Source organism: Hipposideros armiger, unplaced genomic scaffold, assembly GCF_001890085.2.
Source record: "Hipposideros armiger isolate ML-2016 unplaced genomic scaffold, ASM189008v1 scaffold_73, whole genome shotgun sequence".
Lineage (NCBI taxonomy): Eukaryota > Metazoa > Chordata > Mammalia > Chiroptera > Hipposideridae > Hipposideros > Hipposideros armiger.
In genome coordinates this window covers 1,793,086-1,819,910 of record NW_017731423.1, presented here as the reverse complement: position 1 = coordinate 1,819,910, position 26,825 = coordinate 1,793,086, and the positions used below count along the sequence as shown (strand labels likewise).

Genomic DNA, 26,825 nt, shown 5'->3' with positions numbered 1-26,825 from the left:
GATGTTCCCACTTAAGCTCTCTGCAAGACATAATGTTCCTACTGTTGGCAGTAGGGAAGGAGGATGCACTATTAAGAGGCAGAGGCAGTCAGAGGTGGTCCGGATCAAGGGCAGCAACAGTCAAACCAACATGTGGATTGAGAAATGAACTTCATTCACTGTGACACAGAACGATGTCAACAGGTAAGCTTGAGAAAAGAAACCAAAGTGTGTGATGATCAAATCGGTTTGGAAGACATTAGGTTAAACAAAAACAGGCTTTCTTTCTTTTGTTTTAAAAATCCTATAGGATTTCTCAAGTCTTTAATATGCTAATGTATTCTGACTCTCCGAAGAGGGGAATGTATTATTTAGTTTCTCTCAAACTTATTTGACCATGGAATCCTTGACATTCACATGGCTTCTCTGTTGATATTTAGTGAAAATAATAGTCTACAGAACAAAGTTGATGAACAGTGGACCTAATATAATAACAGCCTTGATTAGGTAATGAGGGGACCCCAGGGCCATTTATACAGGAATATTCACATACTAATCAGAGAGCTTATTCATAGAAAAGTTTCCCTGAAGTATATCTTTATAAACCAAAATAGACCATTTTGGTGACAAACATGTTGGCAAGTATATATTAACATTTAATAATAAAATATAACAACTTTTAAAATGATCAAAATACAACAATATTAGGATATTTACTCCCTGTCAAGTTCTGTTAACATTTAAGCCTGGTTTGGGTTATCGAAATCTAGTGTTTTTTTTAATGGATTATCAGCTATTTATATGCTTTGTTCATACACGTCAAGTTACCTTCATGATAAGACACCTATGAAGAATAGTGAGAAACAATGAAATAAATACTACAATAAGCTTGTCCAGCGCAAAAGAGCATACTTAGCTGAAAGAATTTTCACTTATGACCATGGAACCACTAACAATAATTGATAGATAAATCACGAGGAAAGTCAGGATGGGAAATAACATCCTGGATTTCAACACAACTGAACAAGTGAATTCCTAAAATAAGATAATACTAACGTTTTCCTTGTTAAGCCCCCAATAAACTTATTACAACAACATCCCAAGAATGTACAACACCTCAAGGTCATTATAATTCCAAGAATACCCATTCTTTCCTATTTATATAAATCAAGTAACAGTTTTTGATGATATGTGGAATCCTTTCCTGATCCTGTGCCACTAATATTGTAACTATTGATTGGATCAAGCTATAAGAAGTATGGTAATAAAATTTACAGTTAACGTAATCTTAAAGGGATAGTTCTTAAAATCATTAATTCTCCCAACAGACCTGCACAGTGTTTCCTTGGATATTACTTCAAGTAATGTAAATAAATGTTATGCTTAGAAAAGAGGAAGAAAAAAGACCAATTTCTTATGCTCAAATAAATGTTTCATTAAACAAAGCTAAATAGATTTCTTTACAACAGTACCTCTTAGATGTTTATGCAAACATGTACTGTGAATTTCTAAGGCAGGCATGCCATGTAGCTAAGGAATCCTTTCAGTTAAGAACACCCTTGGGGATTCTAGCTTGAATGTGAATGGTCCAAGACCAAAGTCCAATTTAATCAAGATAAACATAACAAATACATTCAGATTTAACATCAGTAGCAGAAATACAGGCTGGGAGAGATGTGTCTTGACAACAATATATACAGAAAAAAGAATTTCAATTAGCCATGTGTTTAACATTACTCCATTTTAAACAACTATTACAATAAGAAAAAGTGGGGGGAAAGGGACTTATGCACTGTTTGGCTAAATTAACATTAAAACAGAGCATGAATTAAAATGGATACAAGTCTCAATACAGTGCTCATAGCCTGGATCACATCTAGGATGCTGAATTATGTTTTGAAGTGGCATTTGATGAAAACTATCAATAATTAGGGGACTTTCAAAGAAAGTGTTCAAAATTAAATGTGGCCTAGAGAAGATTCTGTTAAAGAAACAGAAGTCCCACTGCCAGGCAGCTATGAACAAGATATAGGGAGTTATTTAAATCTATTTCATGGTTGTCATCTGGAAAAGGAAATTATTTGAGAGGCTCTTGAAGGAGAATGACATGTTACAGGAAAAAGAAGGCATATTTTGGATACTATAAGGAAGAACTTATTGAGAAGTAAAAAATGGATAGGGTGTCTTGTGAAAGAGTTAGGTTTTCTTTTTGGAAAGACTGAAGTTTGGATAACCACCTGTTAAGCATACTCTTAGCAGAGAAAGATTAAATTAGATCGGTGGTTTCAACAACTATTTTTGCAGAAAAAAAAATCCTGTTTAAAAATGAAAGCTTAAGTCAGAGCCTCTTTTTATTATTATTATTATTTTTTAAGATTTTTATTGGGGAATTGGGGGATGGGAACAGCGCTGGGGAATTGAGGGAAGGGGGACAGACAAGTTGCTGTCCTTTTTGTTCTTCAGTCTAGTTGTGGAGGACGTTGCTTCACTGGCCCAAGTTGGCACCATCATTGCGTTCTTCCTGGGTGAGGCAGATCAGTCGCCGGCTTCTGGATGGCCGCTCAAAGCAGCTGCTGGCCACTCACGCTGGCTGCTGGCTACACACGGTAGCCCATGGCAACCCACTGCAGCAGGGGCTGCAGCCTAGCCATCGCTGGCAACTCATGGCAGCCCAGCTCCAGGTTGAGCTGTTGTTCAGCATCTTAGCTGTGGAGGGCAGTGTCACTGGCCCTCATATGTGGGATCCGAACCGGGGCCCTCTGGCATCCCAAGCCAGCTCTTAACCAACGCGCCATTTGGCCGGCCCCAGAGCCTCTTTTTAAAAAAACATGTTACAGAGAGAAAGAATCCATTCAGGTCAAGGTGGTTGGCAACTCTTTCTGCAATTGAATGGAAATTTAAGATACTCCAGGGAAATAATGGGAAAACCACTGATCTAGGTGATCATTTGGGCCCCTTTGGACCCTAAGAATATATTTAACTATGAGACTCTTCAGTCCTTGCGTTCTAGAGTAGAAATAAGAAGTACTGCAGCAAGAGAGAAGAAATAGACAAAGCTCTTTGAAAGTTATATATTGCAGCAATTTGGAGCTTTGATAACTCTAGATGTCTTGTTTTACTCTCAGCAGCCTCCATATACTGTCTTTCTATGGGAAGAAAGTTAATTTGGAAAAATTACTGAAATTCCTTTCCAATCATAAAATTAACTTTTTGCTCTTTAATTGACAAGTTATCCGGGAACTTGGAAGGGGTTGCTATTTTGGTGGATTTTCATTTGCAACAAGTATTAAAAGAGTTCATTTGGGTAAAGTGTTTAAAACAATGCTTGAAATACAGTAAGCTCTCGAACAATATTAACTATTATCATAATTCCATTCTACATTCCTACAATACTTAGATGATTATAATAAGCATGTATTATTTTTGCAATTAGAATAATACAATGTAAAAATATATTAATACAAACTTATTTATAAATAAAAGTTCTAACTATTAATTTCTTTTTTATATTAAAATGCAAACTATGTTCTTTCAATAACTGCTCACTGACAAGATGGATTCAAGTTTCCAACAGCTACTATTTCGTTTTTCTTATTTAACTTGATTCTTCTACTATAGTTTACAGGCCAAGGCAGCTTAAATGCACATTAGGGATCAGTTTACATAGTTCCACTCCTCTGATCTCTAAGGAATCATACATGAAGTGTGTGTGTGTGTGTGTGTGTGTGTGTGTTCAACACAGCTTCAGATACTGCAGAATTTCCAATAATGAGAAGGGTAAAGAAGGGAGAGCGGCTTCATAGGTGATTATTACACTACACAGAACCAGGCACTGCACCAAATGCCTCGCATAAACTATACGAAACAGGCACTGGGTATTCCCATTTTACATGGAAGGAATTTGAGATTTTCTTACATATAAAGTTAAAAAAGACCTGCCAGAGTTGCTCCGCTAAAAAGAGAAGGGAATATGTATAAATGTTTTCTATTATAGAGTGAAAAAAAAAATCTGTAAGAATTAACAACAGGACAGATACTGCTTTATTTATTTATTTTTTAATTTGACGGAACCAAGTAGAGCCAATTTTAAACAAAATTAAAATATGTAAGAGCAAGAATGGAGAACTGAGACAAAATTAAAGGCATGCAAAAGTGTGTGCCATACACAAACAATAGGAAGTCAGCCTTTAATAAGGCCAGTATAGAACAAATCTTTGCATGAGACCAATTTGACAGCCCCAAATATGAATCTGTCACACACCAAGCCCTTTAACCAGTTTTCTTGATCAAACTCATCCACCAGACAAAGGAAGCAAGAACAAAGGAATCAGCAGACACATAACACTGGGGCAGTTTTCATTTATTTTAATTGGTCCCACGTATTGCTTAGCCAAATAAAACAAACAAAGGCTCACGTACGAATTCAAAATTATAGGAAGGACATGTAGGAATGTAGTTTATTAGCAGGAGCAGGGGCATAAGGGAGATAAGGTTTTGCAAAATAATAAAAATTGCATATTGGTGTAAAAGCTTTTCATAACACTAAGGGATTAAAAGGAAATTCTGGCTTCTATGAACAATCTAAATTATAAAATGTGAAAAAGAAACCTAGACTAAGGATTGAAGAGTCAATGTTTTACTTCAATCAAGAGAATCCCAGGGAAATCCTAAACCTCACACTAAAATTCACCTCTGTTTGGTGATCCTGGTCTAAGATCAAGTTCATTGCTTCTCTGCCTTTTGGCTAAGATCAAGTGTAGGAAGATAAAGTTTAAGTCAAGCAACTACAGAACCACTGCAAACAATTAACATTTTGAATATTTTCATAATGAAATATTATAAATATGTAAATGAAACATATATGTTTTTATTAAAGACTTCACTCTAAGCCTAAACCTGTTCCTAGCCCTGGGTTGTGACTTCACTGTAGAAAGCAAGATCACAAGTGGTTGTGTAAACAGACAGGAGACCTGGAGTCAGACCAATTTCAAACCCAGGATTTACCATTCATTAGCATTAGCTCTATAGGAAGAAACTTAACTTCCTCCATTCTCAGGGTCTTAATTTTAAATGGGGATAATAATAATAGTATTCATTCTCTTATATTTATAATTTAACTTGAAACAACAGAGCACACTGCACATGTTAATTACATTTAAATTCAGTTTGGTCCTTTGACTTTAAAAAAAAAAGGTGACAACACTAATTTTTTTTTAAAGATACAACTTCAGGAATGATCGATAATACCCCATTCTGAAACCTGATTAAATTGATCACTCACCTATCAAGTAGCTGCCCACTTTACACAGTGTCTTATTTTCAGAAGATCACTATGTTAAATGTTTCACTAAGAGGAATTTACAGTTACATAATTTGAATAAAGTGTCTCTTTTTTTTTTTCCATTTAATTCTTCCCAGCAAGGCCGTTGTTTAAAAGAAGCAATTTCTGAATATTGGCCTTTCCAGTACAATGGGATTTTATTAATATGGAGACAATGCTCTTAGCTATCTGGACCTACGGAGACAATGTAAAAATGCTTTTCTGAATACTAATGATACATTTATGTGTCATCCAAACCATGCAACAAATTATCTCTTTAAGTGAAGATGCGCTCTTTCAAAACCATGTTTATTCTAAGCAGCTCACTTCTTGTTTGTTTGTTTGTTCCTTATTTTCACCTTATCTACCCAACTTCATTCGCTTCTCTCCAGGCATCCTCAGACTGCAGATGTTTGTTCTGCTCCTGCAGCCTAGATAAACCTCTCCTCCCTCCCGCCCTCCCGTTCTTTCTAGGAGGCCGCCACAGGCCCTGACTGGGTCCCCTCCCCCATCCGTGTTAGCCTTTTTCTATAGCATCCCATGATTATCATTATTGTACAATTTGAAACTGAGTATTATAACTGTTTACCTTTCTCTCCCCTCTGGAGGGCAGGGAGAATGTCATGCTCACCACTGTGTATCCAGCATCTAGCCTCCAGCCTGACACACAGCAGCTTGTCCAATAAAGGGCAAAGTTTCCCATCCACCCGCCCACTGCCCCAACCTGTCTGGCCTCTTTTACCAGGGCCTGCTCCTGACTGTGATTTCTGCTCTTCTCTATAACTGCCCACCCCACTTCACTCACCCAGCCAGAGGGGATTCTCTGCCTTCAGCAAAATCAAATCCAGCCCCTCAGAGCTAATGCGGAAGTTCTCAGGGTCTCCTCCTCTTTTCAACACCCATGTCACTCAGTGTCAGTAACTTCCAATTTAGCACTTAGTTTTATTGCCTGATAGACAGGCTAGATATTTCATTTCCATAATTAAATCTTGACATGATAAAGTAGAATTTACCTCAGTTAACTAATAAGTTTCTAAAAGACCATTATTTTGAAGCTCCCAGACCAACAATGTTTCAGCACATGATCTATGGAATTCCTATATTTTATAGAAGTCTGAAGTAGACAATCTCTATGCAATCTTCTGACCCCTTGGTGTAAAGATAACACCCTATGATTCTTCTATTTCTCCACACTCCTAGTATAAACCCTTTCATGGGACTTAAAATATTATTGATATCATTTGACAGCCACATAGAAATGTATGCAACATTATCCTACATGTGCAGATAAGCTGATTTCTTACTAGCAGGTCTAATTGATAAAAAAACAAAATGTACGCTAAAATCTATCTAAAAGTATTTTTTCTTGTTAAACTTCTCTGTAAGAATTGTACTTATTTTTTTCAATTCGCTCACTCTATCTCCTCTGTGCCCTACATGTACACATTATTAAACATGAATGTTTTCCATTTTTAAAGATGGAAGGGGGCATCCAGGAATCCAAGAAATAGATTGCTGTTCCAGCTTAATCTTACTATAGTTGCGTGATTCAAAGCAAGACATAACACTTTTTTGATCACTGATTTCTTAATCCACAAAATTAGATAGTTACCACATGCAGTTCAACTGCCCTTACTACCTATAGGAATGTTGTAAAAAAAAAAAAAGTTATGTTTAAAAACATAATGTCACTTTACAGTATTATTTTTTGTATCTTTGAAGTACCACCTGTTGCAGAAAGTAATACCCGTGCTTTCCCTCACACTTTATTATACTTCCAAATCAAGAGATCTTGCTGATACAATCAATAACAAGAATATGCAAGGTAGTTAATGAAATAAATGGGGAGAAATAATCCCTAATTATGGTTATTATAGCAATTAAACAATTTGGCAAGATTAAACTAAATTTCCTTTGCAATCACTCTGCTTTCTCTTGCTCATAAGTGTGTGACAACTTTTTGGTAGATGTCTTATAAAATCAAATACAGGAGGGAGGTTCTTTTGTTGTTGCTTCTGTTATCATACCTAGGATTTTGCTGGAATCCTTTGGAGTGGGAGAAAAGAAAATGTAATCTTTGAGCTTGGAACCACTCACTACTCAACATGTCACATTTACTGAAGGACTGTTTCCATGCAAAAATCCAAAATATTTCTCTCTTCCCTAATTTCAGAATGTAATTTGATATTAGAAGAAAAATTTCTTAAGGAAATAATATGAAGTGTAGAGCGATAATAAAGCAGCATCATTTTATGGTAGGTACAGAACATACCTACCAAGACGTTATAGGAATCACATAAAGCCCTTCCAAATATAGACCTTTAAAAAGAGGGCAGGGAAATTTAAGATTCTTGCTACCCAGGATTACCTGGTTTTTAATCTGCTATTGTGGTGATGTAGTGTAATAGACTTGTCAGTTAAAAATTCTTATCAGAATTTTAGCTTCTTCCTTGAATATAGTTCAAATTCAACTGATTACATTCTACCTTTCCATAAATCTAGGGATTGATTGAGCTTTATGTTGAAGTTGGGATTTTGATTGTGTAAGGCACTGATACTCTAACCAGCATTTGTCTTATTTTGAAAAAAACTAGATTTTAGGATCTAACCTATTACTACTGCAATAGCTACCATTAATGCTGTCTTCCTTCATCCCTGTCTCCCTCTCCCCACCCTCCGGCTCTTTCCACATCCATCCTTTCCTTCCCTCATCCAGAAGGTGTAAGAATCAGCAACTTCAAATTCTTGTTTACATAAGGACACCATTTCTGGTTATGATACAATGAAAACTCTTTTCATTTATTGTATATCATATGTCTCAATAGTATATTTATTAGGCTGTAAGCAGTTTTATATTTCACATCATTCTCTTGCTAGGCATTGCCTCTGCTGTTACATGCATTAACTTACCCAGGTTTTTTTTGTATCTTGATGTTTTCTGGTCTGTTCTTTCGTTTCAATTCACTCCCATTCTTGAACCATTTGAATCTGAGAGGGGAATATTCAGAGCTGGTCTCACACCGAAGCACTAGTTTAGAGCCTGCGACGGACTCCTGGCTTTTCATCTCCTTCAATCTCAGAGGCAAGGCTGAAAAGAGAAAGAAACAAGTTTTGATCACCTGGTAATCTTTCAAAGAGAAACATTAATTTTGGTGGAGACTGATCAAGACCCCAAAGGTTTTACTATCTGATAAATAAAAATAAGGGTTTGGGGGGAGTCAGCCAAAATGTATCTCAACTTTGAGAAGAACAAAATACCTAAATAAAATGTACGAGGGGGTAATAAAAGAACCTAGATTATAAAATTATTTTCTAAAAAATATTCTAGTGGTTACTTCCTCAATCATTACATTCTCTCATACCATTAAAAATCCTGAACAGCGGTCATTTCAAAGAACTGAAACCTATGCTGAAGGAGACAGTATGTAACTTGGCTATTATTTCTAAAGCATGTTCTCATCCCAGATCACAATGGATGTTCATCACAGAATAGATATAACAGGCATCATACCTGTTTTTTTTAAATGGGGAAGTTTAATTTCAGCGACAGGTAAGTGACTGACTTCTCCATGGTTAAAACATTCTGGAACGTCAGAATTAGACTACTCTATCAGAGGTGGCTCAAACAACAAAGAGAGCTCCTAAATTTTAACAATGCTCCTTTCCTCAACACAGAAATTCTTTGGCAATATCACTCTTTTATTGGACCTACAGTTGCTATCCCTTTAGACAACATAAAACCATTCCGGATGACTACCACAGTCATATCAAATTATCAATTTGATTAGACAAAGCTCTTCTAAATCTTCTCAACAGAGACTAAGAGTACTTAAACTGTGCATTAACTTAAGAGAATACTACACATCAAACACATATATACCATTCTTATTTTAAGGAGGACTGCTTAAAAGAGTATCTATTCCCTACTGAAATATGTATGGACGAAAATGTTATAATATCTGAGATTTGCTTGAAAATAAAATGGTGGTGGGAAATGGACAGGCACAAAAATGAAACAAATTTCCCAAGCAGTTGATCATTGTAAAAGTTAAGCAACAGGTACATGGTGGTATATTAAATAATTCTATAGAGTATTTCCAAATTTTTCAAAATAAAAGTTTTTTTTAAAAAAACATAGTGAATGGATTTTCTTCTGCACAAAAAACTTCACTTAATATCACAGAACCTGAGATCTCAACAATTTTGTTTCCACTGAGGCTTAGAAAAGCCAACTACAAAGTCTACTTCTGCTCCAGCTCAGAAATTAACAGCAAATCTGAGGGGGGAAAAAAAACCCAAAAAACAGGCAAGTGAGACTGTACCTCCCTGATCAAGTGCGCAGTTATTCACTGGGTATGGCCATCAAAACTCCAAGGACAGCAATCAGGGAGCCACATTAAACACGAACAGAAAATGGAGTACCTTTCCTACTTGGGGTATGTTTGTTTTTCTACAATGCTGCCCTTACCAAGTAAATCAAGAAAATGTCAGGAATGAGTGAATAAAGGTTTCAACAAATTATAGAAAAAAAAACATTTAAATGCTGTGATTTCTCAGCAGTGCTCCTACAATTACATGCACCTCTTTTTATTTATTTGGAGGCTGGGAGATGAGGAGGAGCATCAGGCACTCGTATGGGGACACAGTAGCAAGTTAGAAAACGTATTTTAGCTGTTCTCAGCCTTTGATACCTGACAGTTTTGTCTGACAGCTTGAAAATAAGATTTACTTCCTGAACAGCTTTCATAGGCGTCTTCGTTTTAAGATGTGGTTCATGAATCTCTGTTTTGGAGGTTTTTAAAAACAGACTAAATTCTCATCAATCCGGAATAGTGTCTGTATATTCCTATTAACTCTTTAAGATCGTTTTCAATTTTGTCAGCCCAGTGAAGGGTTTTAAAGAAACAAATTTGGTGGAAGCTAAATGGCACCAAAGAAACTAGCTTACACGTATTCTGAAAACTAAGTCGCCTCGCTATTTTATGTAGAGACTACAGGAACTAATTTGAATTTTTGTTTTGTTTTGTTTGCACTGGATCTTACATTTAACTTGGCATACAGTTAACAACCCAAACTCTCAAAGTTTATCCCCTTGCCTCTAAGCAAAATGTTCTAAACATAATACAAGATATCCTTAACTCTTAATAAGCACCATGTTTCCTTACCCACCACTCTGCACATGTGCTTGTCAATATAATCTGAATACAAATCTACAAGACTTTGTTTTCTTTAGTTTGAATAAACACTTTTCACACCTTTTGCATCTTTTTCCTTCCTTTTTTCTTGTTCCCTCCCCCCACACTCCTGTCTTCATTTATTTATTTCCTATTTCCTTGTTAACACTCTTAATTTCAAATGTGAGAAAACATTCAAACAAATTCAAATTGAGGGATATTCTATAAAACAACTGGTCTCGGCTTCAAAATGTCAAAGTCATGAACAACAAAAGAAGAATGTAAAACTGATCTAGATTAAGGAGATTAAAAAGATATGATAAAAAATGCAATGTGTAGCTATGAATTGAATCTTGCTTCATGAAAAAAAGCAGTTATAAAGGACATTATTGGGACTACTTGGAAAATCTGAATAAAGGTATCAAAATTCAATTTCTCAAGTGTGATCACTGTGTTGCGGTGATGCAGAAAAATGTCCTGTTCTTTGGTGGTATCTACTGATGTCATGATGTCTACAACTAAATTTCAAATGATTCAGCAAGTGAGGAAATACATGCATACATACACGCACACACACAGAGAAAGAAAAAAAACGAGTCTTGGTTTCTCTTTTTTTCCTGCCTTTTTCTTCTGTTTTTTTTTTTTTTTTTTTTTTGCTGTTAAATAAAAGGCTCCAGCTTACAGTAAGTACTTTTCAAGTCTTGGTTAAGTTTGCAGTCATGAAGGAGATTCTTGGGACTATTTGCATCATAATTTACCAACAGAGCTCTTAAAACTATAGCTCCACTGAAAAATCTCTGAGTGGTATGGCACTAAAATCCTCTTATGATTCAACCTCATTAACCATGACTTTGGGGTCCAATCCCACTAGGTCCTTTGGTGGGAGAGAAAAAAAAAATCACTCATCTGGCAGGTCAATATCCTTTCCTATGGGGGTTGTTCATGTGCAAAGACCGGTACGTCCTTTGTCATTAGCGATGATCTGTGATGGAATGAGGCAGAGACCTTCCGGTATAAGGTGTAGCTTAGCTAAAATAGCCACTCCTTAAACAGACCCTGATGCATAAGCGTTTCTTGATTTTGGGAGTTCGGGTATACATCTACTGACTGCTTGAGTCTCTCTCTCTTGCACACAGTTTCACGTCTGTTAGAAGTGCAGAAGCTCAGCTACTCTGAATTCGCCTCCCTAGAAGTCCACTTGTAATAATATCCCTGCTGTGTCCTTCAGGGAAACCATCTATGACACAAGGACAACCAGCTTTTCAGGTAACAGCTCTTTTAAGGAGTTAACTCAAAATCTTCCATGGCATAAATGCAGAAATAAATCTATGCACCACATAGATTTGAGCCACACAACTACATCCTTGGCCCATGGGTGTTTCTGCTATCAGTGGTACCTTTGAGAGAAGTACCATACAAAGCTCCTCACACCTTTCTGGTGGAGCCCAATTCAAGGATCCTGGAGACTTGGCAAAAACTTGAATTCTTCTTTGTCTTCTCATATAACCACACTAATGGAATAGCCCTGGATATTTCACAGATTCTTGACAAAAATGCAAACTAATATTGAACATATGGTTTGCATGGTTTTTCTCATCAATCCATAATGAGATGATGTTTAATAGAGCACATTTTTTTCATTAGATCATAAAATAATAACTATGTTAATGGAAAAGGTTTTTAAAGCGTACTCATACAGGTTTCTCAGATATACGGTTTACTTACATGAAATAATGTCATTTATTTCATGGGAAAAAAATCTAACTACTGTCTCAAGTACTTTCTAATACTCAGGTTTAACTTTAGAAGGCCAGGGTCATGCCTAAACTTAAGGTCACCTTTTTTACACTAAGTACTTGTATCTTAAAACTGCAAAAAATATTTTACCTGACATTCAATTCTTGTCTAAGAGTAAATGGTCTGTTAATTAAAAATTGGTTGAAGGCAAACACAATGCAAAGTGAATGCTCAAATGCAGTAAGTGCTCTGAGAATCTTTGGCATGATTTAATTGTAGTTGGTCTACCACAGTTCAAAATTTTGCTTTCAGTATGTTTCTGGAGATGCAGTAGTTCCACACCCTGAAATAATTTAATGATAGAGCAAGTTTTAAGCAGCCTTTGCCTAAATCTATTTCCAACTTGCTTGACACTAATATGAACGTATCCGCACCCTTCAAAATGCATCGACAGAGACAGACAGTAAAGTGCAAAGAGGAGCAGCCTTTTAAAATAGAAACTAAAAACCCTGAGAGCAAAGCCCCACATTTTACAGGCACTTCTTTTTACAGGCTTTAAGTGTTTTAAATGCTTTTAAAAGATCACAAGCATACTCTTTGACTCTACCTCAATGCAAAGAGGTATACTAAGTATACTTAAAACATTTATTTTTGCACTTTTATCTTTCTTAGTTGATATGTTACACAACGTAGAAAACAATCATGGCAATAATCCAAAATTATTTATTTTACATTCTGACCACACAAAAATTTAAGGCAATATCTCCTTATTCCAATAATTTAATGTGTGAATAAATATTCCTGATAAAGGTGAAATAAATGTGCATAATGAACCATTCATCTAAGCAATCCTCTTGTTTTAATTGTCTCCTATGCACTTATTTTTTAAATCTATTCAGTGCGGTGATATCAAATATTGTACTGTATTGTTAAGAACAGGAAACAAATTTTAGCATGTGTATGCCACGAGATACGCTGATAGCATGTGACACTAGATAAGTCGTGGTTTCTGTTCTTTAAAAGATCTGACAATGCAAAGTTAGCTCATATCATTACTCTCCGTGTTTGACTGCAGCTAATCTGAAGAGCCTGAACACATTGAACAAATTAAACAGGAAACCTGCAAAATATTATCAAATAACTGTGAGCTTTCCACTGTGATCCCAGTGAAGCCTTCCCTGCATAAAACCTTATAAAAGCCTGACATCACACACGTGCAGAGCTCACAGTGAAAATTGGTGACTGACAATTATGTTAGCTTATGAAAGCCACACGGATATCATTAATCAGTTCTCTACGCAGACGGATGTCTTTTTCTTACAGTCATGTTAGAAGGTAAATAAATCACTGAGGAAAGTCTCCAAAACTCCTTTACTGATCATATTTCTCCCTCATTGTATTATCTTATGGGGAGGATTATGATCACGCACAGAGTAGATGAAGTTTATGCTTTGCCATCTGGTATTCTGAGCTGCACTCACAAGTTTGACTATAAAAGGGAAAATTTAGCTTATCAGATTAAGGTTTGTAAATATAGCTGTGTAAAAGGCAGCAAGTTCTTGTGGCAATGGCGTTTCGGAACATGCCAAAGTTTAAAACCACATGCAGCAAGTGACCTTATGTTACCTTCAGAGCCCTCCAACCAAGACACCATTTGTTGCCACATGTGATGACTTGGGTGTTCCCACTGCCCCATGCTCCAGCTGGTCATCTTTCAGATAGATGGTTCCTGACTCCGGTTAACTAGAGTTCCCCGTGAACAAAAATGGGACTGCTTTTCGTCCCTGTCTACATATTCAGCAAGAATGAGATAAAACATGTGGGTGCCTTTGTTTGGAAGAAAGTCACTGTAAAATGTGGGGTTTTATTATAAAATATTCTCAAGCTGACTCCGCATGATTCACAACAAACTAAACCCAGCCAGTAAAAAAACACTGGGAATGTGCTACAAAGTATGGTTAAGACAGCTGGACTCCAGAAGCACCATGTGAGTAGTTCCATTTCCAACCCCCTATACAGTGCAAGGATGTGTATGTGTACTGAGTATGACTAATCCCTTTATGAGCAAGCTGAATAATCCTCATAACATATGCATAGAACATGACATTATAGAACATAAAACAGTAAAATTGGGAGCGATATGTCAGCATTTTGCTTCTAATATTCACAACAGCAGTGCCTCTACAGCCAAAAAATGGCTTCTTACTAGCATTAACTTTGATTCCCCAAGCATATCACCTTCCATTGGTGGTGGTTTTTACACTTGGACATGCTCAGAGTTTCACTTCTCACAGCTAAGGGCCACAAGCTGACTGAAACAGTATGATTCTTGTAAATGCTCTATTTGAGGGTTTGAGCCACAGTCAGCCCAGACAATAGCCATGCTTAAAACTACGCTTATTCTAAGGCCACAGAAAATGACTAATCACTCATTCGACATCTGCAGTAGAAAAGCACATGTGCAAAAAGAGAGCCATTGAAGGAATTTATCCCACCCAAACCGGGGGAGGGGGGGTGTAAGAGTAGTTGTTAGTAGGTGTCAGTCCCTAATGGGAGGCTTAGGTAATGGTGATAGTGGTGGTGGTGTGTGACTATTTTGATTGTCACTACATTCAAACATTCAAATGTCTAAACTTACTAGATGGAAGATATACAGGATCCCAGGGGCGTACCACAAAACAAGACCTCAAGTGTTCGCTGAAGGAATAAGTAGGAGGAAGTGTCTAGAAGATACTGACAAAGCAAAGCAGAGGCCCAGGTCCAAAACTTATTCCCGAGGCCACACCTATCTTCTCAAAAGACTTTTCTTTATTTGAGATCAAAGGGCCCCATAACATTTTTTTTGTTTGTTTTAATGCATTTCACTGCATTAGGACTCTTATACTCTCTGCTATATGACACTAAGGGAAAGGAAATGTAAATGCAACTGGAAAATCGTCAAATACATAGTACTGTTTTTCCTTTGAAATGTTGATGTTCTCCTCTATTTCTCTGATCTGGTCCTAACTGTCAGAGTGTTCTCTGCTTGGACCCCACCTTAGCTAAGGCCTCTGTCACCACAGCCATGTTCTGTCCTGCCTCGTTGAGTGCACCTTATCTCAGTCTCCCCACAGAGGCCAGGCTGCTCTTCTGTTTCGGCAAGAGGAGCTCACACGTTATAATATTATCTCCTCTGCCGTCAAATCAAAATTGATCATCTTCACTGACTGACCTCAGTCTACAAAGTCTAAGTTTGTGTGCTATACTATTAAGGGGGCTCTTTTTTTTAATTTATGGTCAACACACATCTCCAAATGTATCATTTGTGTCACATTCCCTTTTCCCAGCAACAGTTCTTGTATGCATTTTATGTAAGGTGGATGATCACTATTTCCATTTTACAGGTGAGGAAATGGAGGGTTATACCAGAACTTGCTCATGTCACAAGGCTAACGAGATTCAGTACTGGAATTAAACGCAGAACTTTTCTCTCCAGCCGGGTATCTCTGTGCAGTATGAGGTGGAGGTGGGCAAAGGGGAGAATAGTAGGCTGAAAATCTAGGAGAGATTATTCCATTTCATAGCCACTGTGGTAAATATTTGTTTCTTATAATAAGCTATATAAACCATATCACCTCTCCATGTAGTCTGTGAGAGATTTACAACACTGTAAAATTCTATGAGGATAAATAAGTGCAGATTTATTAAGTCAAACAATTTTTCAACCTGAAAATTGATATCATGTATGTTTAAATTAGCACTCCTCTTTTACATAGTTCTATAGTTCTTTGCCCAGTATTTCATAGGTGGAGGGCTAAAGATAAAATTATAAAACTACTCTAGTAGTGTTCCCAAGGCCTATGAGGTCAAGTTGAAATGAGGTCCTGTTTCTCAGAAATTACAACAATAAACTCCATTAGAATAATGGTAGCTAACACTTATTGAGCACCTACTATGTGCCAGGCACTGTTCTGAGAACTTTATGTTCATTAACTCTTTCACGTTTTATAACAATTCTAGGTGTGTATTACCATCAGTAGCCCCAGTTTATAGATGGCCAAACAAAGACACAGAGGTAAAGCAACCGCCTACAGTCATATAGCTGGTGTGCTGTGGCACCAGTATCTGGACCCAGGAAGGCTGACCTGAGAGCTCATGTTTTGACTAGTGGGCAGTAAACTGAATTCTTTGCTATGCTGGATATGTTTATAGTTCAAATGTAAGGTTTAATTTATTGCTATATCATTAGTGACCACATTTTCCTGATAAAACATGGCATCCACCACAGGACAGATCATTTCTACACATAGTCCAAGTGTAAAAAACTGGGAGAGAAAGTAGATATGAAAATTGCTGAATTTCCTGAGTTACTCTGATGATTTATGGGGAAATAAAACAAGACAGAATACTTGTAATTGGTATTATACCAAAAAAAAAAAAGAGTTTTGAACTGTGCAGTTGTCTGTCATCCACCAAATGCCACAAGAATGAACCTCGCCATATCTCACTCCTGTGTTCACTGAAACACAATAGCCCCCATGTGAGGATACAGCAACGAGAAGTTCTGAACAGATTAACGTTGTTCTGTCAGGATATAAAGCAACACACCGTAACAGTGGACGCTGGAGTGAATCACAGAACAGCTGTCAGCAGCTTCCCGGTAAGTGCTCCACAGGGCTGCCTAATTAATGCTGTCGCCATAGCTGCCCCCAATTATAAGAACATCTCACTCATGAACACAAAGGAGTCATCTTGCAAGCTTCATTTAAGGCCATCAATACCTACAGTTAAAATGGATCAATTACAGTTTGACCTAATTGATATGTAGCAAATTTCATGTGATATAAACTTGATCTTTTCTGTTGTTGAAAAGCAGGGTTTTGTTTGTTTTTTCCATTGTTTTACCTATCTGCCATACTCACCTCCAATGTCACTTAAATAGAGAAATGGAGAAATATCTAGTTCTGAAAATTTTATATTTATTTTCTTATTGTAATGGATTTTTTTCTCTTCCAATGTGTTATTACATAAGTACATTTAACACATTAGCATGACCTTGATGTGTTAATATTTGTCTTCATACCCATTATTTCTTTGTTCAAATTAAATTATAATCATTTAATTTCCTGATGTCACAAAAATTCTCTTTTTCATTTGAAAAAAAGGACTTTAGACATTCTGTACTGGATAAAATTCCCAGGTAAGATGAGCTAGCACTTGATTATAATTGGTTTTAAGCAACAACAGCTACATAAAAACTTTTTAGTATTGCACATAAATGAACAGAACCCCTGAATAACCTACCAAGATTGGTTCCCTATGATCTACTTTTCACATAGCCATTTAAAACTTTTCCTTCAGTGAAGAAGAAAAATTTTTAGCAGAGCTTATAGTGAAATACAAGTGTCCTTTCGGGCCCTCTAAAATCAGTTTCTTTGTTATTTAGACAGGTCAACTCTCCTATGCCATACTTTCCTGGTTTCCCTTTTTTATCACAGATCACTAAGTCATTTAACCAAATGACACTAAAAGGCACGTGCCAGGATCGAATGGAGGCTTCTCCACTCGCTGAGGCCTATCAGATCAAACTTCTCTCTGCTCTGTTTATTAGTTTCAAATAACCAACTTTGCATACCTTCTTATTAAGTGGGGCCCTTTAAAGCTTGTGGAGCTCTTTGCATTTTAAAAAAGGTCCACAAACAATCTAACAATTGAACCCTTATCCTTTTCCTTCTACCCCATAGGAAAGACCAAGGAAGACAAGTTTCTTGTCTTAGGGCTCCCAGGGTCATGAATTTATTGAAGAGGTGGAAAATGGCCAGACTCAAGTTAAACATATGGTTCATACTAAGACCATCTATGTTCCATCATTGCTCATCTAAAGTAATCTAGTTCTGTGACCTATCTAACAGAGCTACAAGGCGATATGCTTCCTGGTACCATCCTCAGAAGTCAAACAGTAACATCAGAGCCATAGCCGTCTAGTTTCAGACAACACACGAAAACAAATCGCATAGGCCTCAGAATTCAGTTTCCCTTATTTTACATAAAAATAAATTCAGTAAATCTTCTTTTGAAAAATGAGCTGCTTCTCATACATTCTGAGATAATCCATCTGTTCCTAAATTGCAATAAAATTTTCTCAGCACAAAGATTCACAAACATTACAAAAAAGAGACCTAAATGAAGCTTACTTAGCATGTCAACGTGTAGCTTTCATTTCCTCCATAGAGACACTGGCAGGGCACTAGAAATATCTTTGTTTTGTTTGTCTTTATTTAGAAAGAAGTTTAATTAGATTCTTGCTAATAGTTTGTAGTCCAGGAATTAAATTACTAAACTCCACACATAAAATCCTGCATTTCTCCCTCTAGCTTTTGTTTGATAGTCTTTATTAACAATAAGACTGGAAAGGCAGCCAACATGGGGTCTAAGAGCTTGTTTGGTCTGTGGGTCTAGGGAGTCACATAATTACCCTGAACCTCAATAATCTTGTGCACAAAAAGTAGGGGGAATAGCATCTGCCTTACCTCTTTTACACAGATGTGAAAATCTAATTTAAAAATGGCAGTGAAACCATTTTGCATCTTTAAAAAAATTAATTGTCATTATTACTTAGAGCTGATTTGACTGTCATCACCTATATATCATCTGAAAAGTCAGAAAATACTAGATCTTATAATTCAGATGGTACAAAATTATATAATTAACATCCAAAAAACTGCATAGAGCTTTGGTCATTCCTCATGAAAAAACCAAAAAAAAAAACCCAGCTAGAAACAATGAAGAAGGATCACTAAAATACTCAAAGGGAAGGGCTGCCAGTCTAAAGAAACAGACTTAACATTATAGACTCCTAAAGACTGACACAAGGGAGGCCAAGAAAGGAAAGCAATGGGTCTTTAAAGTCATACAAATTTTAGATTCATAAAAAACTACAATGTGTGGAAAACCTTCGAAGCGTGAAGCAAGTCGTTTTACAATAAAAAAGGAAGTGAAGGTTTGCACAATAAGAAGTATAATTCCGAAAATTGCTTATTCTTGGAGACTGTACAGGAAAATGACTCAGGAAGCAGCACACAGGATGGAAAGATGGGCTTTGGAGTCAGGCAGCCCCAGGTTCCAACTCCTCAATCTTGTATCCAATGTGAGCCGCAGCCCCTCATCTGCAAGGTGGATTTACCCTTATAAAGGACAGAGTGAGAAAATCAAAGTGACTCTCCCATGTACTTTGAACAGGACACTGTCGAACACAAAATAACACAACATCAATAACAGCTTTTTAAAAATAGAGGGCCGGCTGAGTAGCTCAGTTGGTTAAGAGCACAAGCTCTGAGCAACAGTGTTGCTGGTATGATTCCCACATGGGCCAGTGAGCTGCGCCCGAGCTGAACTGCCGATGAGCTGCCAACATATGGCAGGATGGCTCAGCTGGTGAGAGCACATGCTCCTAACAACAAGGTTGCCGGATTCAACTCCCGCATGGGATGGTGGGCTATGTCCATTCGCAACTAAGACTGAACATGGCACCTTGAGCTGAGCGGCCGTGAGCTGCCGACAAGAGGCTGGATGGCGACTGGACTTAGAGCTGAGCTAGCTGCGCCCTCCACAACTAAGACTGAAGAACAACAACTTGGCTGTTCCCCTTCCCCAATTCCCCAATAAAATCTTAAAAAAAAAAGATTAAAAAAATAAATAAATGAAATAAAAATACAGATTCATAAGGAATTAATTACATTCATGGATAGAAGTGAACATGTTATTCAAGGAAGCTAAAGTATAGAAGGTTCATGGTTGGATTACTAAAGCCACCTTCAGAGAATGCAACTTTCACCATTAGTGAGTTACTCTGGGCTGACTCCAATGACATTTCTTATACTGAGCCTACTGCTTACAAAACACTCTCATACATGACCTCATTTCAGCATTAAAGGGTGTACTCAAGATGGTGAAATCTGACATGTAGGGTCTATAGTTTAGGTAATAGTATTGTACCATATTAATTTTTAGTTTTGATCAATATACCAAGAAAATGGCGAGCTGGATGAAGGGCACATGGAAACTCTGTCCTATTTTTGCAACTCCTCTATGAATCCAAATTACACCCCCCGGCATACTTAAGAAAACTAGCCCAATTTATACATTTTTTGAATGGTAAGTTAAGTGTCCCTCTTCTGTGTTCCCCCATAAAACCATTACTATTCCATTTAATACAACACATTTTGTCTCTAGAGGTGTTTGTTTCACTCAAGATACAGAAGGCTCCTGTAAGTCAGGGGCTTTTTTCTTTTGATTCATCTTTTATCCTAGTTATTATCACAGTGCTCAATAACACTTGCTGAATGAATAAAGAAATAAAGTCAATCTGTGATTCAGATACTCCACATCAAATGTGCCACTCGTTTTTCTCTAATGCACAAGATTTATGTAAAAACACATTGGCTTTATCAGGGTTATCACTACCTTTCTCTCTCATATTAATTATTGTATGGTTTATTCTTTGCCAAACACATTTAAATGTTCTATATTGAAAAGAACTTCTCCTGGCATAAAGCTACTATCCAGATTCTGGCTCATTCATATAGATAACCAGCTTTATTCTCTTAGCTATTTCACGATTTCAATTCTTTCTACAAATATTGTTGTGTCTATTATATGGACATCACTGTTTTACATACTCAAGATACATACATGAATAAGAAAAAACAAGATCCCTGCTCTCCTGGAGCTTACATCCTGTGGTGGGGGCGGGAGTAGTTGGAGAATCTACTAACCAATTAGATTGCAATATGATTTGTGAAATAAATTCTTCATTTTTACAATCTAAGAGGTCTAAAAATTGTTGAGGTAGCTGTATCCTTTCTACTTAGTCATGCATTATATCCTTTTTTCCTATTTAAATCGAGACTTTAAAAATTGATCTTGCTCAATTGGTAAAATGGCATTTTGAAAGCTTTCATTCATGGTAAAAAATATGTTTTTAATTTCTTTTTACATTTATTAAAGGTATTGGAGTGACACTGGTTAGTAAAATTATATAGGTTTCAAGTGTACATTTCTATAATATATCATCTATATGTTGCATCATGTGCTCTCCACCCAGAGAACAAATTATTTTTCTTACTAAAAACAACTATTTATCAGTTAGCTTCCGCTGCATAAATTACTTTCTCAACACTTCATTACACTATGTTACACTTGTATCATTTTAGGGCTAAATATGAGTAGTGAAGTACACTGGTTCAAAGCCGGAGTCAGACAGACCTAAATCCAAATTCTACTCTGCCGTATATACCAGTGGTACAACCTTGGGGAAATTATTAAAATTCTCTAGGTCTCAGTTTCCTAAAATGTAAAATTAGATTATAATAGAATCTACCTCACAGGGCTGTTAAAAGGAGTAAACAAAATTATACATTTAAAGCACTTAGTAGTTAGTGTGTGTCACATGGCAAGCCCTAAATAAATGTTGGTAGCTATACTTATTAAATTGTTTATTTAAGTCCTCGGTAAGTTTTAGTAGTTTATAAAGCTTTCTTTCCAAATTAACATAAAGTTTTGGAAGTGACCGCTCACTTAGAGCCGAGACCAATGAGAGCACATTCATTTCTGTGGTGGGCAGAAGAATGACTCCCAAAGGTATCTAAATCCTAATCCCTAGATCCTGTGAATAGGTTGCCTCACATGTCAAAAGGGACTTTGCAGATGCAACTAATGTAAGGGCTTGAAATAAGGAGATTATGCTGTGTTATCCAGTGTATCCAATCTAATCATGTGAAACCTTAAAGGCAGATAATCTTTCCTTGGTGTATTCAGTCACAGAAGAATGATCAGAGATGTAATGTTGCTGGCTTTGAAGTCAAAAGGGGCCCCGAGCCAAGGAATGCGGGCAGCCTCTGGAAGCTGTAAAAGCCAAGAAAATGGATTCCCTCCTAGAACCTCTAGAAGGAAACGCAGCCCTGCCAACACTATAACTTTAGCCCAGTGAGACCTGTCTTGGAATTCTAACCTATAGAATTCTAAGATAATAAATGTGTGTTGATTTGGGCCTCTAAGTTCATGGTAATTTGTTACTGAAACAATAGAAAACTAATACAATTCCCAAAAAGAAATCAATTGTGTTGATTTTCTAATAGTAAGAACTCTATCTCATGGAATGATATATAGGAGCTTACTGTATAAAAATGTATACAACAGGATGAGTTGAACCACTGGCTATGAACCACTTCAGCCCTCATAGCCTCCTATTCAGTGTCCAAGAGAAAGCCCCACACCAGAGGAATCACAGACCCCAAGGAACAGAGGTTGGAAACCATCAGGAGTTCAGCAACTGAAGTTCAACCCCAGGGACTGACCCCAACCAGGTGTGACCCCGATAACCATTCTCTCTCTCTAGCATCAGTTTTCTATTCATAAGCTGAAGAGGTTGGGTCACCTTTTGGTGTCATTAAGCTCCAAAGTGAGTCACGGAGATCTTTTCTTATCCTTTTTTGCATATTGTGTTTCAGGAATTTATGAGCAGAGAGTCACCAACCTAATTTTTATATTTAAACATGATTCATGAATACTAGCATCCCAAGGGCAGCTGTATACAAAAAAAAAAAAAGAGAGAGAGAGGAAAGGACTTTTACAAAGTTTTCCAAGTCTTTCAAGAACCCAAACCTAAATGTTGGCAGAAATGTGCTTAAATTTGATGGTACAGGTAACTAAATAAAATGAATTATTTTTCTAGTGGCTTTACTATTTAAGTAGCAATATTTTTTTCTTCGATGTTTGGAAAATATAATCATTTAGGAATTTTAATAAACAAAAATGTATACAAAATCCTCAAAAGGACTTTACCAGTTAAGATCATATTCATGTCTGGGTTGATGTATGATGATATCTATCACCTGGGAATCATACACCTTAGTTCTATGACCTAATTTCTGTTTCTAAAGAAAGCTACGGGTTGCATAACTTTGTTATATCTCAAATATCTTACATAACACCAGGGAAAATTGTGAAATGGGACCAAAACTGTGCAGTGGATCTACTGAACAATGATCTGTAAAAGGGAAAAATCATCCTGAAATAAATTAAAAGCTATAGAAATATGACACTTAAGAAGCTAGCCTAGATCGAGCTTAGAGAGAAGTGATGAAGGCCATTCCTAAGCAACTGCAGTGTCACCACTTGCAGAAAAACTCCATCAGCAATGCAGTGGACCACTTTGATCTCACCATTAGAAAGTACCTGTGAGTACTGAAATTTTAAGAATTTTACCACGATGGTGACAGAAAAAAAGAGGAGGCAAAATTTCCATAGTGGTTCAGCTACAGCACGTTAATGTCATAAGTAGGTCGTAAGTAGGGGCATGATATCAGCACATCAATGATTTGAAGCACTAAGGAACAAGCTTTCTCCTGATTAAAGAGGCCGTGTTAATAATACATGAAGATCGTATGAAAAAAAGCTGATATCCTATAGACTTGTATTGCAAGTCATGCCTGGCTTAGTGGCTTCAATAATTGCTACATTTTCCACTATGTTAAGCTGTCTGGAGAAGCTGATGGTACAGATGAAAAAACTGCAAATATATTTCTCCATTTTTATAAGAAGTGCTATAATAATGGCATGCATCACTCTTTAAAAAAAATAATTGATAACAAAGTTAATACTGACCTCTGCTAGAAGACAATACCCTCAAGGACCAAGTCTGCAAAACAGGTACCAGTTTCAAGGTTTAAGGGAATAACTATTCAACTACATTGTTAAAGGACAAATATTATTGGAGCTGTAACTGCGTTACAGTTTCTTATCAGGATCATTATTCTTCTTCTTGGTGCTCCACTTACAGTTCCATAAGTTTTGAGTTCTCTTCACCTAGCCCTACTTTTCCCAGAAGCCCCACTATTTTTAGTGTGTAATTTTGCAAAAGGAGTTGTTTTCTTTGTTTGTTTTCCAGGAATGCAAACATGGAGTTACAGCAGAAATATCTGTAAATAGGACAGAGATCTGTCAGGGGTCCTGCAGATCCCCCTTCCCCAGGTCAGAGGTCCTCAAACCTTGGGTACATATATGAGTAAGTCACCTGGGAATGTTTACCAAAATGAATTTGAAATACTCATAGACTCTATTTAAAGACTGTGATTCATAGGGTCACAGAAAAGCCTAAGAATGTGCTCTTTCAAAAAGCATCCCAGATGATTCTGATACAGAGGGTCTTGGGCAAAACATTTTCATAAAGATTACAATGTTCTGGTGTGGGGGAGGAAGCGGAGGGACAGGCCTCTTCAAAAGTTGCTCAGCATTTACAAAAGAGTGAATGGCCACTCCATTAAGTCTTTCCAGTAAAGGCATTTTTTCCTGAATACTTAAAGTTTATAGTCTTAGACAAATTAAAGAGAGTTAAGACAATTTCTCTTCTGGAGACATTCAGAATGTTATAGAAAGAGACATGTAAATTATGAGAATTTTTACATTTTTGTAAGAAGCGCTATAACGGGTGGCATCTGCTTAGTTACTTTCAAAGCTCAAGTTCTAACCCTTCATATCCAAAATAATAGTTAACTAGGAGTCAGTGCTGGGTTAAACATTTTTTTTTAATTAAAGAGGAGAGAAATGAGAGGAAGAAAATCAAAAGTTCAAAAAAACTACAGGGGCCGGCAGAGTGGCTCAGTTGGTTAAGAGCTCACTCAAGAGTGCGAGCTCTGAGCAAAAGGGTCACCAGTTCAATTCACAGTTCAAGCTGAGCTGCCGCTGAGCTGCCAACAGGTGGCAGAACAGCTCAGCAAAAACCAAAAATTTCTCCTGACCTAGATACCTGAACGCACCTGTATGTATTATGAGAGGTAGACTAGTCTGTATGTAAGGGCACAATAATTTTATAATTTCATAATATTTAAACAATTGATTCATAGTTTCATAGTATATTATGTTAATTAGGAACTTATTTAGTTTGGAGAGTTCATATGGAGGTTGCTTAAAAATGCTTTTTCTCTCATACTTAAAGCTATATAAAAGAAAGAAACAAAAAACTTTAAATTTGTGCTTTCTCTAAGATGAGTATACACTTTTTCTATGACTAGCGCATCACAGTCTTTTGATGGAGTCCATGAGTATTTTAAATTAATTTTGGTAAACATGTCCAGGTGACTTATATGTACCCAAGGTTTGAAAATCCCTGGCCTGGGGGAGGGGGACGCTGTAGGACCCCTGACAGATTTGAATGATGAGATACAGAAATGGTAGTTAAGAACTATAAAAGGTATAAGAGCTTCTCATTCCCAGACCTAGTTTAACCTTCATTAGAACATTGAAGCACTACTTTACTGTCACCATTTAATCTTTACAAGAATACTACCTCTAAATCTTCTCACTTTCTACTTCTCTCTTAGGCAAACAAGAGCATTAATACCTGTGTGGATATTGGTACCTCCAGCCTAGATCTCTCTTTTGACATCTAGACCTTTGCTAGTGATGCTTATCTGAAAAAATGGCACAAACATCCATTAATTCAGCAAATCTGACACTTCATTTTTCTCATCTACTCATGTCCTGCATCCAATACACTACAAAATTCACTCATTTTTACTAGCACCCTCCCACCATGCAGCCCCATCCCCAACCCTTCCTGGAAAGGAAATTCTGATGTAGAAATTAGGCAATGAACAGAGCCAATGAAGTAAAAATGAGTCACCTATAAAGCAATCACAAAAGTAGAAAAGAGGAAAATGAAGAAATGGGCCAACCACAAGAGCAATTAAACAGCAACTGAATTAAAACATGCATCCTAGGAAAGGGGGAAGTCACCAGAGAACTGTCCTCATGAAGGATGGAAATGACCATCATGGACGTCCATGCCAGACAGGCAGATCCAACCAGCATGAACATTAAGACAAAGGTCAACAGTGGACCCTAGGGGAGGTTTAGAGGCTGGAGTTGGGAGAAGAATTATCCTGGGTTAGGGGTGAGGGAAAAAAATTATAATCCGCTATTTAGCTTTATTCTACATTTGGCTTTAGGTTTGTAGGTTCACTTCTGTTCCTGAGCTATCTTGTTTTCCTTAAAAACAAAACTCCCTGTCTTTAAGGTTGGAGCATAATTGGTTCTCACACAACAACTTGGCATTCTGAACAGAATTCAAGGTTCAGAGATTCTGTTTATAAATGCGAGAGCGGTGGGTGGCAGACTTGCAGCATAAACTGTCTACAATAAAGAATATTCAGTGATCTGCTCACTACTGAATTTGCGATTTCTTAGAACTATATTTGAGCAAATTTATCAAAAGCCTTTTGAAGGCCTCATGAAAACTCTATGAGAAATCAGATTCCTAGGAGAAAGATAGAACTGGCTAGAAAACACAAGTGATGCCAGTTAAAGAGAATTAGAATAAAGACTGCTATAGCAAATAGCAAAGATATGTATTTTATGGGAGAATGTTGAGATAATTTTTCAAGGAATGCGACAGAGTAGAGGTAGGCAAAATATGCATCAGGCCAAATCTTGCTCACCATCTGTTCTATAAATAAAGTTTTATTGGAACACAGTCACATTCATGTTTATAAATTGTATATGACTGCTTTCGTGCTAAAGTACAAACTTGGCTCTTTACAGAGTATACAGATTGGAATGTCCAAAATATTATCTGTGAA

General features: G+C 36.9%; 1 protein-coding gene across 15 annotated transcripts in view; it reads right to left on the bottom strand.

Moving 5' to 3' along the window:
* NRG1 (neuregulin 1) overlaps positions 1-26,825 on the bottom strand; it is a 1,026,954-nt gene that overhangs the window by 158,188 nt on the left and 841,941 nt on the right. For all 15 annotated transcript variants that reach the window (XM_019642856.1, XM_019642855.1, XM_019642857.1 and 12 more), the window contains exon 2: positions 8,210-8,387. In XM_019642856.1, coding sequence (XP_019498401.1) covers positions 8,210-8,387 — 178 coding nt within the window. The remainder of the gene's footprint in view (positions 1-8,209; positions 8,388-26,825) is intronic.